This window comes from Nannospalax galili, unplaced genomic scaffold (genome assembly GCF_000622305.1).
Source record: "Nannospalax galili isolate Female #2095 unplaced genomic scaffold, S.galili_v1.0 scaffold649, whole genome shotgun sequence".
NCBI lineage: Eukaryota > Metazoa > Chordata > Mammalia > Rodentia > Spalacidae > Nannospalax > Nannospalax galili.
Genome location: NW_008359093.1, coordinates 1037514 through 1051001, shown reverse-complemented (window position 1 = coordinate 1051001; position 13488 = coordinate 1037514). Strand labels below are relative to the sequence as shown.

The window sequence follows — 13488 nt, the reverse complement described above, 5'->3', positions numbered from 1 at the left end:
TGGCCTGGGAGCAGGGCCCAGGAAAGATGCTGGTCTTGGGCAGCTGGTGTCTGTGCCACCCAGAGATGCAAAGGGAGATGTGGGCGGGAAGAGGCCCCAAGAGCTCCTGGGGACTGCAGGGAGGAACTGGGTTGGTCTGGATGGCTGCTGGGCTGTGCAGCCCAGGGAAGCAGAGGGAGGTGAGCCCCCCCCCCTTTTTTTAAATGTGAGTGTATTGCTTGCAGGTATGTAAGTGCATTGATGTTGTGCAATGCCAGTTCAGAGGTAGAAGAGGGCATGGGACCCCCTGGAACCAGAGTTGGTCGTTAGCTGCCATGTGGTGCTAGGAATCAAACCCGAGTCCTCTGCAAGAACAGCCAGTGCTCTTAACCCCTGAGCCATTTCTCCAGCCTGTTAGGTTTTTTTTTTTTTTTTTTAAGTGCTTTCCTAGCCAGGAGTGGTGGCACATGCCTTTAATCCCAGCAGAGCAGAGTGGGCAGAGGCAGGCTGATCTCTGAGTTCAGGGCCAGCCTTATCTCCATAGTGAATTCCAGGCTGGCTGGGGCTACAAAGGGACCTGTCTCAAAAAAAAAAAAAAAAAGTGCTTTCCTAACTTCTTGCCAGGACAGGCCTGTTAGCCTGCTTTCTTCAAATGCATCTCAGCACTCCATACGCTGTTTCTTTTGTCCAAGTGAACCAGTGGAGGTCGATGCCGTTTCTTTTTTGTATTCTAAAACTAAATTTACAGGAATGGCACGAAAATAGAGCACAGAGGACATCTGAGCACTCTACCCAGACCTACTGTTACATTTTACCAACATGCTTGTACTTTGCATGCCATGCATGTATACTGTGTCTCTCTGAGGTGCAGTGTGCTTAAACCTCCTGGTGTGATGCCTCTTTGGCTTACCTCGTCAAAGTGTTCAAGCAGCCTGTGGGAAGATGCTTTATGATGAGGCAAGGATCCTACTCTTTATCAAAATTCCAGCCCTATACTTATCCTTCATTGATGATTCTTGCTTGAATCAAGTCTTTATCACGGTGTTTACAAAGTCATTTATCTACACAAGCCCTCCCCTCCATGTTTATCAGGGAAGCAGGGATTTCTTAAAAAGTGTATTTTTGGTTAGATTTGGGACCAGGAACCCATCAAATCACTTAAGCTGATCTTTCCTGCACATCTGTAGATGCCCAAGGTAGCAGAGAAAGGAAGATCCATGTAACAAAGGAGGCCAGAACAAGTGACCAAATGACAAGCTATTGAACTGCCATGTCCAGGACAGTCACTGGCTGGCTCCATGTGAACACTTGAAATGAAATGTAGCTCCAACACGACATGTGCTACAAGTGTAAAATACACACTAGATTTTAAAAGACACAATTTTTTGTTTGTTTTTTGTTTTTCTTAGACAGGGTCTCCCTATAGCTCCAGCTGGCCTGGAACTCAGTATGTAGACCAGGCTGGCCTCAAACTCCCAGAGATCCCCCTGCCCCTGCCTCCCGAGTGCTGGGATTAAAGGCATGGACCAGAATGCCCAGCTGACACAGTCTTTACAAATTGGACAGTCATATGTTTTCTGTCAGAAGAAATGGTAACACGTAACATAGGGGGTGCATTAAACTTTTGTTTCTTTGATTTCTTTTTTCTTTTTTTTTTAGTGGTGGTGGACCCAGCTCAGCCTGGTTTCAAACATAGGAAGAAACTAAGGATGACCTTGAACTCTTGATCCTCCTGTCTCCACCTTTCCAAGTGTTGGGTTTATAGGTGTGTGTCATCACCTGGCTGGTTTTTATTTTTAAATTAATTTTCTTTTTGAGACAGGATTTCTTGTTATGTGTCCCAGGCTGGCCTTGAGTTTGTGATATTCCTACCCTACCTATACCTCCAGAGTGCTGGGATTATAGGCACACATCATATGCAAACTCTTGTTGATGCTTTGTGTAAGTAGTTTCATTTAAAACAATTTTTAGGTTAGCATATCAAACGATGAATTTTATCATAGCATCTTCATTCATGTGTCATAGTTTGTCTAGGTCAATTTTTTTTTTTTCCTGTTCTGAGGCTCAAACACAGGGCAGTGTGCATGTTAGATCAGTACCCAGACTGAGCTACATTCCCAGCTATTATATTTTTGGAGACAGGGTCTCAGTACATAGCCCTAGTGCTGGGATTACAAGTGTGTGACATTACATCGTACTTTTAAAACTATTTCAATTCCCAAAAGGCAGCCCCCAAGCATACCAAAGAACAATACTGGAAGATTAAAACATGACCCACCCCAAGAGAACTTTCAGGTTAGAAATTTGTATCCTAGCACTGTGATTAGAAAAACAAAACAAAACATAGCTAGTCGTGGTGGCACACCCAGCACTTGGGAAGCAGAGGCAGGTGGATCTCTGTGAGTCTGAGGCAAGCCTAGTCTACATAGTGAGTTCCAGGCCAGCTAGGACTACAAAAAGACTAGAAAAAAAGAAACATAAACACTGCTGATGGTTAAGGACCAAAACTAGCCAATATACTTTCTAATGAGTGTAGCAAGTCACCACAGATTGTGGTTTTTAGAAAGCTATTTGTGGATTTTGGGTTCAGTGATACTGTGGGCTTTCATTTTTAAGTTAAATATATATAAAAAAAAGCTTGCTGGGCATGGTGGCACATGCCTTTTATCTGAGCACTCTGTAGGAAGAGGCAGATGGATCTCTCTACAAGTTCAAGGTCAGTTGGTCTGCATAGGAGTTCCAGGCCATCTGGGGTACAGGGAGGCCCTGTCTCAAAAAAAAGGCAAAAGCTTTCTGGGTGTGGTGATGCACTTCTGTAATCTCAGCACTTAGGAGATGGACACAGGAGGATCAAGAGTTCAAGGCCATCTTAGCTACTCAGCAAGTTTGAGGCTAGACTGGGCTACCCGAGACCATTTGTTTTTTAAGACAAAAAACAAACAAAACCCCCCAAAACAAAAAATCCCCAATCCCAATAAATTTTAAAAGTTAATGAACATCAGGACTAAGATTATTCTACTCAGGAGAGGATTAGTGTGTACATGTCCCAGAAAAGAAATCTTAGAGAACACAGGGCTCCATGTGAAGTTCTACTTCTCATGAGATGACAGCTCAATGATGGAACGAGCCTTTCCCTTTCTGTAAGACAGCAGCAGTTGCATTTCTAATACTTCTGAGTTCTGCAGAAAAATTTATGAGAACAAAGTAAAGTCATCTAAGAATGTGGGACTTCATATAAGTATTTTCATATCGAAGTCTTTCCATACAAGGCTTTTAAATGCTACTGTGCATAAAAGCTAATTTATTGTAAAACAATTAAGATACCTACCTTAAATTTTGTTTGTAGAAGGCTGATACTTTGTAATATGGAACTGAAGTCTGGGATTGGCTGCCATATACTTTGATCAACTTATACACAAAACAGCTGTGCACTGAGACAGTCAAGTATTCATAGAAATTCCATGAAGATGCCATTTATTTTGGAAACACTTTGTTATGCTATTTTCTAAGACTATCAAAGTCAACTTAAAACTACTCATAAGCACCATTCCAACAATATAATGTGCAAGAACAAATTCTGACTTCACTTGGTTCCTTTAAAATTTTCACTTTAAACAGCTGATTCAGAGTATGTGAATCCTTGGGTAAAAGCATTTGTTCAGTTTCTTTTTTGTAGGCTCTAGAACACAACATGAATGGATATTCAAAGTTTAAGGACCTCATTATTGATTATACCCACATTTCTTACTGTTAAGATTTAGTTTAGTGGTCCCAGTCATTTGTAAAAACTGAGGAAAAGTGAGGTGTGTGAAAGCTTATGTGTAATTAATTTCTCATGTGTTCTTATGAGAACTACAAAGTCTAGTACAGTACGGGCTATGGCTTAGTGCTTCCCCCTGTGGAGTAGATCTATTTAGTATGAATTCTCTGGTGTTTGGTAAGAGAGGAGCTATGTGTAAAGGCCTTGCCACAGTCCTTGCACTCATACGGCTTCTCTCCTGTGTGGGTCCTCCGGTGCTGAGTGAGATGGGCGCTCTGCCTGAAGGCCTTCCCACAATCCTGACATTCATAGGGCTTTTCCCCAGTGTGTGTCCTTCCATGCTGGCTGAGTGATGAGCTACGACTGAAGGATTTCCCACATTCGTTGCATACATGGGGTTTTTCCTTGATGTGAATCCTCTGGTGTTCTACGAGAAGGGTACTCTGGCTGAAGGCACTACCACACTCACTGCATTCATAGCGCTTCTCTCCTGTGTGGATCTTCTGGTGCTGAATGAGGGCAGCATGCTGGCTGAAAGCTTTGCCACACTCACTGCATTCACAGGGCTTTTCCCCAGTATGGATTCGCTGATGTTTTGTTAGAGATGAGCTGTTATTAAAGGCTTTGCCACAGTCACTGCATTCATAAGGCTTCTCCCCTGTGTGGATTCTCTGGTGCTGAGTGAGGTGGGTGCTCTGCCTAAAGCATTTCCCACACTGACTGCACTTGTACGGCTTTTCTCCTGTGTGCGTCCGCTCATGCTGGCTTAGAGAGGAACTATTACTGAAAGCTTTCCCACACTCATTACATCCATAGGGCTTCTCTCCAGTGTGAATCCTCCGGTGCTGAGTGAGATGGGTGCTCTGCCTGAAGGCCTTCCCACAATCCTGACATTCATAGGGCTTTTCCCCAGTGTGTGTCCTTCCATGCTGGCTGAGTGATGCACTATGACTGAAGGATTTCCCACATTCGTTGCATCCATAGGGTTTTTCCTTGGTGTGAATCCTCTGGTGTTCTATGAGAAGGGTACTCTGGCTGAAGGCACTACCACACTCACTACATTCATAGGGCTTCTCTCCTGTGTGGACCCTCTGGTGCTGAATGAGGGGAGCAAGCTGGCTGAAAGCTCTGCCACACTCGTTGCATTCATAGGGCTTCTCCCCAGTATGGATTCGCTGATGTTTTATTAGAGATGAGCTGTGATTGAAGGCCTTGCCACAGTCACTGCATTCATAGGGCTTCTCCCCTGTGTGGATTCTCTGGTGTTGAGTGAGGTGGGTGCACTGCCTAAAGCACTTCCCACACTGTCTGCACTCATACGGCCTTTCGCCTGTGTGTGTCCGCTCATGCTGGCTTAGAGAGGAACTATGACTAAAAGCTTTCCCACACTCATTACATCCATAGGGCTTCTCTCCAGTGTGAATCCTCTGGTGCTCAGTCAGGAGTGTGCTTTGACTGAAGGCCTTCCCACAATCACCGCATTCATAGGGTTTTTCTCCTGTGTGGGTCCTCTGATGCTGAATCAGTGGTGTGATCTGAGCGAAGGCTTTCCCACACTGGTGGCACCCATACGGCTTCTCCCCAGTGTGGATTCGATGATGTTTGGTCAGGGATGAGCTATGGCTGAAGGCCTTGCCACACTCCCCACACAGATAGGGCTTCTCTCCAGTGTGGATTCGTAGATGTTGAGTGAGGTGGATACTTTGGCGAAAGGCCTTCCCACACTCACTGCACTCATAAGGTTTCTCACCTGTGTGAGTCCGTTCATGCTGGTTGAAGGAGGATCTGAAGCTGAAGAATTTCCCACATTCTCTGCACTCATACGGCTTCTCACCTGTGTGAGTTCTCTGGTGCTGGATTAGTGGTGCAATCTGGTTGAAGGTCCTTCCACACTGAGAACATTTATAAGGTTTCTCATCATTGTGGATTCTCTGGTGTTTGGTAAGTGCTGAACTGTTTCGGAAACATTTTCCACACTCATGACATTTATGAGGTCTTTCACCTGTGTGCATTCGGTGATGCTCAATGAGTGCTGAACTATGACTAAAGGCCTTTCCACAGTCCTGGCATTTGTAGAGCTTCTCTTTTGTATAGGTTTTTGGTTGAACATTTGAATCCAGCTTCTCTCTCTTTCCACGTGTTTCCCACATATGGCAGTCTTGTCTTTCAGGAGTCATTGGTTGAGCTGAGAGACCAGGGCTCAGACTCAAGTTTTCCCCAACGCTATTCCCTTCTTGCTTGTAAGTGGGCATCGTCACAGGAATGAAAACCATCTGCCCCACTCAGCTCTCACATCTGCATTCTCAGGACCTACACCATCCTCAGAGTACCAAACACCGTTCCCCAGTTTTTCCACCAGAAAAAAAAAAACTCTGTCTATTTCTCCAGGGATGCTTTGCTTTGGAGCCAAAAATCTTGTTTTGTCTGATTTTGAAATCTGAAAGAAAAAAATAGAAATGTCCTGTAAATGCTTTTCCAGGGGAAAAGAGTTTGTGGGATATGTGTGTGTGTGTGTGTGTGTGTGTGTGTGTGTGTGTGTGTGTGTGTTTTAAACTGATCCTTTTTTAAAAGTTTAAGGCACTAATTTAAAAATACAGCTTTTACCCTAGGTGGCACATGGTTGTCTTCCTAGTACTCAGGAGGCTGACACAACAGGATTGAGAATTTGAGGTCAGCCTGGGCTACATAGCAAGACCTGTTTCAAAACAATTATTTTATTTGCATGAGTATTTTGCCTGCATGTATGTTAGTGCACCCATGTTGTGCAATGGTCCTGGAAGCCAGAAGATGTTGTATCTCCTGAAACTGGAGTCATGGACAGTTGTTAGCTACCATGTAGGTGATGGGAACTGAACCAAAAATAGCCAGTGCTCCTAACTGCTAAGCCATCTCTCTTGCCCCCAAACAACAAGTTTTTAATATTTTGTAAACTGTAAAGAAACAGGATAATGGGCTGGTGAGATGGATCAGGAGGTAAAGATGCCTGCTGCCAAGTTTGAGTTTGATCCGTGAGACTCACATGTTGGAGGGAGAGAACTTACTTCTACAAGTTGTTCTCTGACCTCCACATATGAACCATGGTATATACATGCACACACAAAATAAATTTTCCTTAAAAAACTAGAAACAGGGCTGGAGAGATGGCTCAGCAGTTAAGAGCACAGCTGTTCTTGCAGAAGACCCAGGTTTGAGTCCCAGCACTCACATGGTGGCTAATAACCATCTGTATCTCCAGTTCCAGGGGATCAGATACCCTCTTCTGTCCTCCATGGGCACTGCATGACATGGATGCACTTACATGCAGGAAATACACTCACATACATAAAAAATAAAATAAGAAATAAATAACTTAGAAACAGGATGAGGAGGGGTGGTGGAGTTAGTAAAAGGGGTGTAGATGGAGTTTTCAAGGGGAACTCAGAGATGCTGGTTGTATACAGGACCCCACAGAGACAGTATTCATGGAAAACATCTACAAAGGAAAAGGAAAGCTCTGCTCAGACTTTACTAGCTAAGAGTCATGTGTTTTCTTTGAGGCATTTCACTATTGTGCCACCTCCCCTCTAGATCCCCAAACTGGATACAGTTGCAGTGTCCATCACTGGGAGGACAGATGAGTGACCTGTGGTGTATTAAAAATACTCTGACCTGGTTTACTTTGTCTTACCAACTGGGCTCCCTGGAGGGCTTCTGTCCTCTGGGCAACCACTGTTGACACTGTAGCCAGCTGGGGCTAGAGGGAGATACAGTCTCAATGCCCAACCCCGACCCCAAGAAAAAAAAGGAGCTTGGTAAATAAAATGAAGTGGTCAATTTTCTGCAAAGAACTAAAAAAAAAAAACAAAAACAAACAAACAAAAAAAACCCCATAAACAAAGTAACCTGGAAATGCAGGTGGATGGGTTCTTTCCAGCCTTGCAAGGCTCTTATCTCACCTGGGCATAAACTCTGAGCAACACAAGTCCACTGATCATAGCTCTGCCTTCTGTTCTAGGAGGGAGATGGTGAGGCCTAGGGAACCAAAGGGAGGCTCCTGGCACGAGCATTTGTATCCTAGGAACCTTCTGATCTCTGCCCATCCATCTGTAGTTTCCAGGTCCCAAGTTGCTGAGGCACTGAGTGACTGCAACTGTCATGTTAACCGCCCCTAATGTTCCTGAGACACTCCATGTCCACACTCTGTCCCTAACCCTATCCCTGCCTCCTCTCTTCTAGCTGGCAGCAATGACCACAGTGCAGATGACCTGGTAGCCCCAAACCAAGACAGCCCAGGGCTCTTTGACAGATGCTCTTTGACACATCTTTTCTGCTAGCCTACCCAAAAAAAGGTTCCAGGCAGACTCTGATCTGCGTTGTCATCTCTAAAAAGGTCCACCTGGAAACAGTAAAAGGTTGCTATCGTTTGAATGTTGAGTGCCCCCTAAAAAACATTTTTTTGTCTTTTTGAGATAGGGTCTCCCTATAGCCCCAGCTGACCTGCAACTCACCACACAGACCAGACTGGCCTCGACCTCACAGATATCCACCTATCTCTGCCTCCCAAGTGCTGGAATCAGGCATGTGCAACCATGCCTGGCCCAGCCTTCCCCCCCCCCCCAAATTCTTATTGGACCTAATGTCCAATGTGATGGTATTAAGGGATGGGGCAAGAGAATTAGTACCCTTACAAAAGGAGTCTCATAGGAGCTCCTCTGCCTTTCCTGTCATGTGATGACGTACCAAGTTGTCATCAGTGATGAAGGAGCCCTCACAAGACACTGGATCTGCTGGCCCCTTGCTCTTGGAATTCCCAGCCTCCAGAACTGCAATACATTTTGACTGTTTATAGGTTACTCTATTAAAAAAACAAAAAGATTTAAAAAACATTATGTGTATATGGGGTACATGTATTTGAGTGCAGCTGCCCAGAGAGGCCAGAAGACAGAGTTAAGATCCTTTGGAGATGGAGTTAACAGGTGGTTGTGAGCCACCTGCTATGGGCTGGGAACTGAACTCAGGTCCTCTTCAAGAGCAGTATGCTCTTTAAACTGTTATCACTGTACTTCATTACATCAGCCCAGATAGACTTAAGATGGAGGTGGAGAAAGTAAGGTGTCTTCTGAGAGCACAAAGGGAAGGACCTGGGTCTACCCTGGATTCTGCAATCTTCATGTTAGGTCTGTGACTTACTAATATCCTATTTGATATTTCCTACATTAAATAATCAAGTTCCTGAAGGCCAAGATATGTGGGCAGGTCATTAGGAATACGGATGTAGTTTTACCAACAGGAGACCAAGGGCCCAAAAGTCTGCAGTTTCACACTGTGGTACAGGGTCCACTGAGAAGGCTTGAGTTGCCCCAGTCCCTCTTGGGTGAAGTACACAACCATGTCCTCAAAGGTCGCTTGTTCCTGAAACCACACAAGTCCTCCGTTGAGCCCTCTGGCACTAGTTGCTGATGGGGCAGTTGGTGAATAGGAATACTATGCAGACTAGGTGTGGTACAGTTCTCTCCAGTCAGGTAGTCAAGGTAGGGTCTAGTGGTCTCTTAGAGTATGCATTCAGATCTCTTTCTCTCTCTCTCTCTCTCTCTCTCTCTCTCTCTCTCTCTCTGTCACAACCCTGCCTTTCAACAATTTAGATGAAGAAAAATCATTTAATATTTATTTTTGCTATTGGGTGTTGTGTATGTTGAGAAAGGGTCTCAGTATGTAGCCCTGACTGGCCTGGAACTTGTCATGTAGACCAGCTGGCCTCGAACCAACAGAGATCCGCCTGCCTCTGCCTCCGGAGTGCTGGGATTAAAGGTATGTGCCACCGTGGCTGGCCAAGCCAATCTATTTTTAGTTTTGTCTGTGGGGGGATATGTCCACATGTGTTCTGGTGTGGAGGGAGATCTGAGACATCGGGTCTCCCTTGAGTTGGGTTTACAGGTTGTGATGAGCCACCTGACCTGGGTGCTGGGAATCAGACTTGAATCCTATTCGAAAGCACACATACACATGCTCTTAAACCAGTGGGCCATCTCCTGAGCCCTAGAAAAATTTCTTGAAATAAAATGGTACTTGGGAGTCAACAATAAAGTGCTAAGGCATTATGGGCATTTTAGGGTCTACCAGAAACTTCTCTCCTGGAGGTACTCCCACAGCTGTGTGTGGGTAGAGGGGAAGGAAGCATCTGAAAAACAGTCAACCTGCATCCTTTAAAATTTTGGACATCCTTTACAAATTTTTTTATTATTATGTCAAGTGTGTGTATGTGCATGTACATGCAGGTGCCTGTAGATGCCAGAGGCATTGGATTTCCCTGGAGTTGGAGTTACAGGCAATTGAAAGCTACCCAACCTGGGTGCTGGGAACTGAACTCAGGTCCTCTAAAGAGCAGTCCATGCTCCTAATTGCAGAGCTATTTCTCCAGCCCCCACATTTGAACATCCTTATCTGAAGTGCTTAGACCAGAAATGTTTCAGATTTTGAGGAATTTGGAGTTTGGAATATTTGCCTAGATTTTGGCTAAAAAAGTTTGAAAATTTTAGATTTTCAGATTAGGGATGCTTTAACTTGCATATGTTTAATCTAATGAAACAAAGCCCTTGGGAGAGGGAGAGAGATTAAGACTTTTAAAGACATGTCTTGTGATAGGCTGAAGAAATGGCTTAGCGGTTAAGAGCACTGGCTGCTCTTGCAGAGGACCTAGGTTTGATTCCCAGTACCCAGATGGCAGCTAAGAACTTCCATAATTCCAGTTCCAGGGGATCTGATGCCATGGGCATTGCACGACAGAGGTGCACTTACATACATGCAGGCAATACATTCATACCCATAAAATAAAAAAACAAAATGTTTTAAAAAGTGATAGCTGGACCTGGTGGCACATGCCTTTAATCTCAGCACTTGGGAGACAGAGGCAGGTAGATTTCTGTGAGTTCAAGGCCAGTCTGGTCTACATAGCGAGTTCCAGGTATAGGGAGACCTGTCTCAAAAAAGACAAAAAACAAAAAGACCCCCAAGAAAGTCTTGTGATGAGGATGCTAAGCAATTAATCAATACACAGAATGCAGGTCCTGCCTTCAGTTTGTGTTAGTTTTGTTTTGTTTTTGACAGAGTGGCACTCTGTATCTTAGGCTGACTTGGAACTCACTGTGTAGGCCAGGCTGAGCTCAAACTGGATAATCCTGCTGCAGCCTACTTAGTGTTGAGATTGTGGGCATGTACCACCACATCTGGTTTCCACCTGTGGTAGTTATCTACGGCTGCATAATAAATTACCCCAAAGATCACCACTTTTAAAGCAGCTTCATTTATCTTAGTTCTTAGGTCAGAACTTAAACATACTGAGGTTCACAGGGATAAAATCAAGATGTCAAAGAGGTTGAGCTCTTATCTGAAGACTCTGGAGAAAACCCTACTTCCAGCAGGACCTCAAGGGTCTGTCTCCTAGTCTTTAATTTCATATAATTAATTAATTAATTTTTTGGTTAGTTTTGAGACAGGGTCTTTCTGTAGCCCCAGCTGCCCTGGAACTCACAGAGGTCTGCCTGCCTTTGCCTCCCGGGTGCTGGAACTAAAGGCATGTGCCACCAGGCCCAGCTAATTTTATATATTTAAATAGTGGGTAACAACATAATTTTCAGAGAAGGGCTGGGCAGGTAGAACATGGGCATTTTCCATAATTATTACTCTTCTTATCTGAATGCTTTCTGTTTTGTTTTTGTTTTGGAGGGTTGACTTTTGACATACGGTACATGTGAGAGGCTGGTCTCCGCTAAGCTCATGGGCAGAATTAATGCCACTATCAAAGGGCAAGTTCCACCTCCTTTGACTCTATGATCTTTGCCTACAAGTCTTCCTCTCCCACTGCCCATTCAGGGTTCCAGGTTGGGATCAAAACTGTCAAACCTGTGAGCCCCTTGGGTTTCCTACCTCCAGAACTGTGAGTTAATTAATTATAAATCCCCCAGCCTCAAATACGCTGTTACAGGTGAGGAGGTGTCTATGCAAACTGGATGTTGAGATGGAACTGGCTAAAGAGTGTTCCTGGTTAGAAGCAGCCTTTAGTAACCCCAGGCAGGGCACTTATGAGCCCTGGAGGACACCACTGTGTGGATGGTGGCATACTTACTTGGGAACCCAGTAAACCATTCATTGCTTTCTAGTCTCTTATGAGAACATCTAGTTCCCATTCTGGGGGGTGGAGGTGGTGACATGAGAGGCTAGGTTTGCTCTGTAGATAAAAGCCTGTTGACTTTGAGATACTGGAACCCAAGATCTGGGCAAAACACAAGTTTCCCAAATGCTTACTATGTGTCTCATGCTGTTCCAGGTGTTGCAGGTTCTAGTGAGTGTGATGTCACATTTCCGGATACCATTCCACAGACAGGGAAACTGAGGAACAGGGTGGGCACGACCTCTAGTTGTGCATGTGATTTATAGATTCTATTACTGACAGGAAGTCAGATCGCTCTGGGGTCCCCAGGTGCTGTTTTCGTGTGCCTCAGTTTCCCCCATCCATAAAAAATGCTTTGTGCCAAATACATATTTCAGTTGTGTGTGTGTGTGTGTGTGTGTGTGTGTGTGTGTGTGTGTGTGTGCGGGCGTACCTGCCCGCAAAGGGGCCTCAGTTCCCTCCCCTGCCCCGCGCGTCATGACCTGTATGCTTAGGTACCTGCCCACATAAGGGCCTCAGTTCCCTCCCCTACCCCGCGCGCCATGACCTGTATGCTTAGGTACCTGCCCGCAAAAGGGCCTCAGTTCCCTCCCCTGCCCCGCGCGCCCTGACCTGTATGCTTAGGTACCTGTCCGCAAAGGGGCCTCGGTTCCCTCCCCTGCCCCGCGCGCCCTGACCTATATGCTTAGGTTCCTGCCCGCATAAGGGCCTCAGTTCCCTCCCCTGCCCAGCGCGCCACGACCTGTATGCTTAGGTACCTGCCCGCAAAAGGGCCTCAGTTCCCTCCCCTGCCCCGCGCGCCCTGACCTGTATGCTTAGGTACCTGTCCGCAAAGGGGCCTCGGTTCCCTCCCCTGCCCCGCGCGCCCTGACCTGTATGCTTAGGTTCCTGCCCGCATAAGGGCCTCAGTTCCCTCCCCTGCCCAGCGCGCCACGACCTGTATGCTTAGGTACCTGTCCGCATAAGGGCCTCAGTTCCCTTCCCAGCCCCGTGCGCCATTACGCTTAGGTACCTGCCCGCATAGGGGCCTCAGTTCCCTCCCCTGCCCAGCGCTGCCCGCCTACCAGCTCCCCACCACCCCCCAACCCACCGCCCTACACCCCACTTACCCACTGAATCCCACCACAAAGGCCACGGCTACCAGCTGCTTGTCCGCCGGCGCGCTGGACTACACCTCCCAGAGGCCTGTGCATTCACTTCCGGTCTCTCATGGTCTTCTCGACCCTCGAGCAGCGGAAGCAAGGCTCGGAGTCCGAACGTGGCTTTCCAAGCCCTACCTCACACAAACTTGGCTCCTCAGCTCACCAACCGGCCACAGCGGCCGGGGCTGCGGGTGCGCAGCTAGACTCAGAACTGCAACTCCCGGAAGGCTGCGCGCAGGCTTCGTTCTCTCTGTGCTCGCTTCGCCTCCTCACTCCCGCTTGGATTCTGGTGGTAAAAGATGGCCTCCCGCCAGTCTGTGCCTCCCGAAACTACAATTCCCAGAGGGCCGCGCGCGGGCTTCTCATTCAAAGATGATATGCCCTCATAGATTGAATGGACATGTTCTGAAAATTCACCCCAACACCAGGCTCTTGGCCCGTGGTGCAGCAGCAAAGCGTAG

At 46.3% G+C, this 13488-nt stretch overlaps 1 protein-coding gene across 1 annotated transcript; it reads right to left on the bottom strand.

The window, feature by feature from the left end:
* Positions 1-3436: 3436 nt before the first annotated feature.
* Znf135 (zinc finger protein 135) lies at positions 3437-13310 on the bottom strand. The gene is made up of 2 exons (XM_008822766.3): positions 12995-13310; positions 3437-6176 (listed from the first exon to the last, which is right to left on the bottom strand). The coding sequence occupies exon 2, from the start codon at positions 6010-6012 to the stop codon at positions 3889-3891; it is 2124 nt and encodes a 707-aa protein (XP_008820988.2). The 5' UTR covers positions 6013-6176; positions 12995-13310; the 3' UTR covers positions 3437-3888.
* Positions 13311-13488: the final 178 nt, after the last annotated feature.

What these genes read in the sequence shown, in the direction of transcription:
- Znf135 (XM_008822766.3), bottom strand. Translation starts at nt 6,012, where the DNA reads ATGGTTTTCATTCCTGTGACGATGCCCACTTACAAGCAAGAAGGGAAT.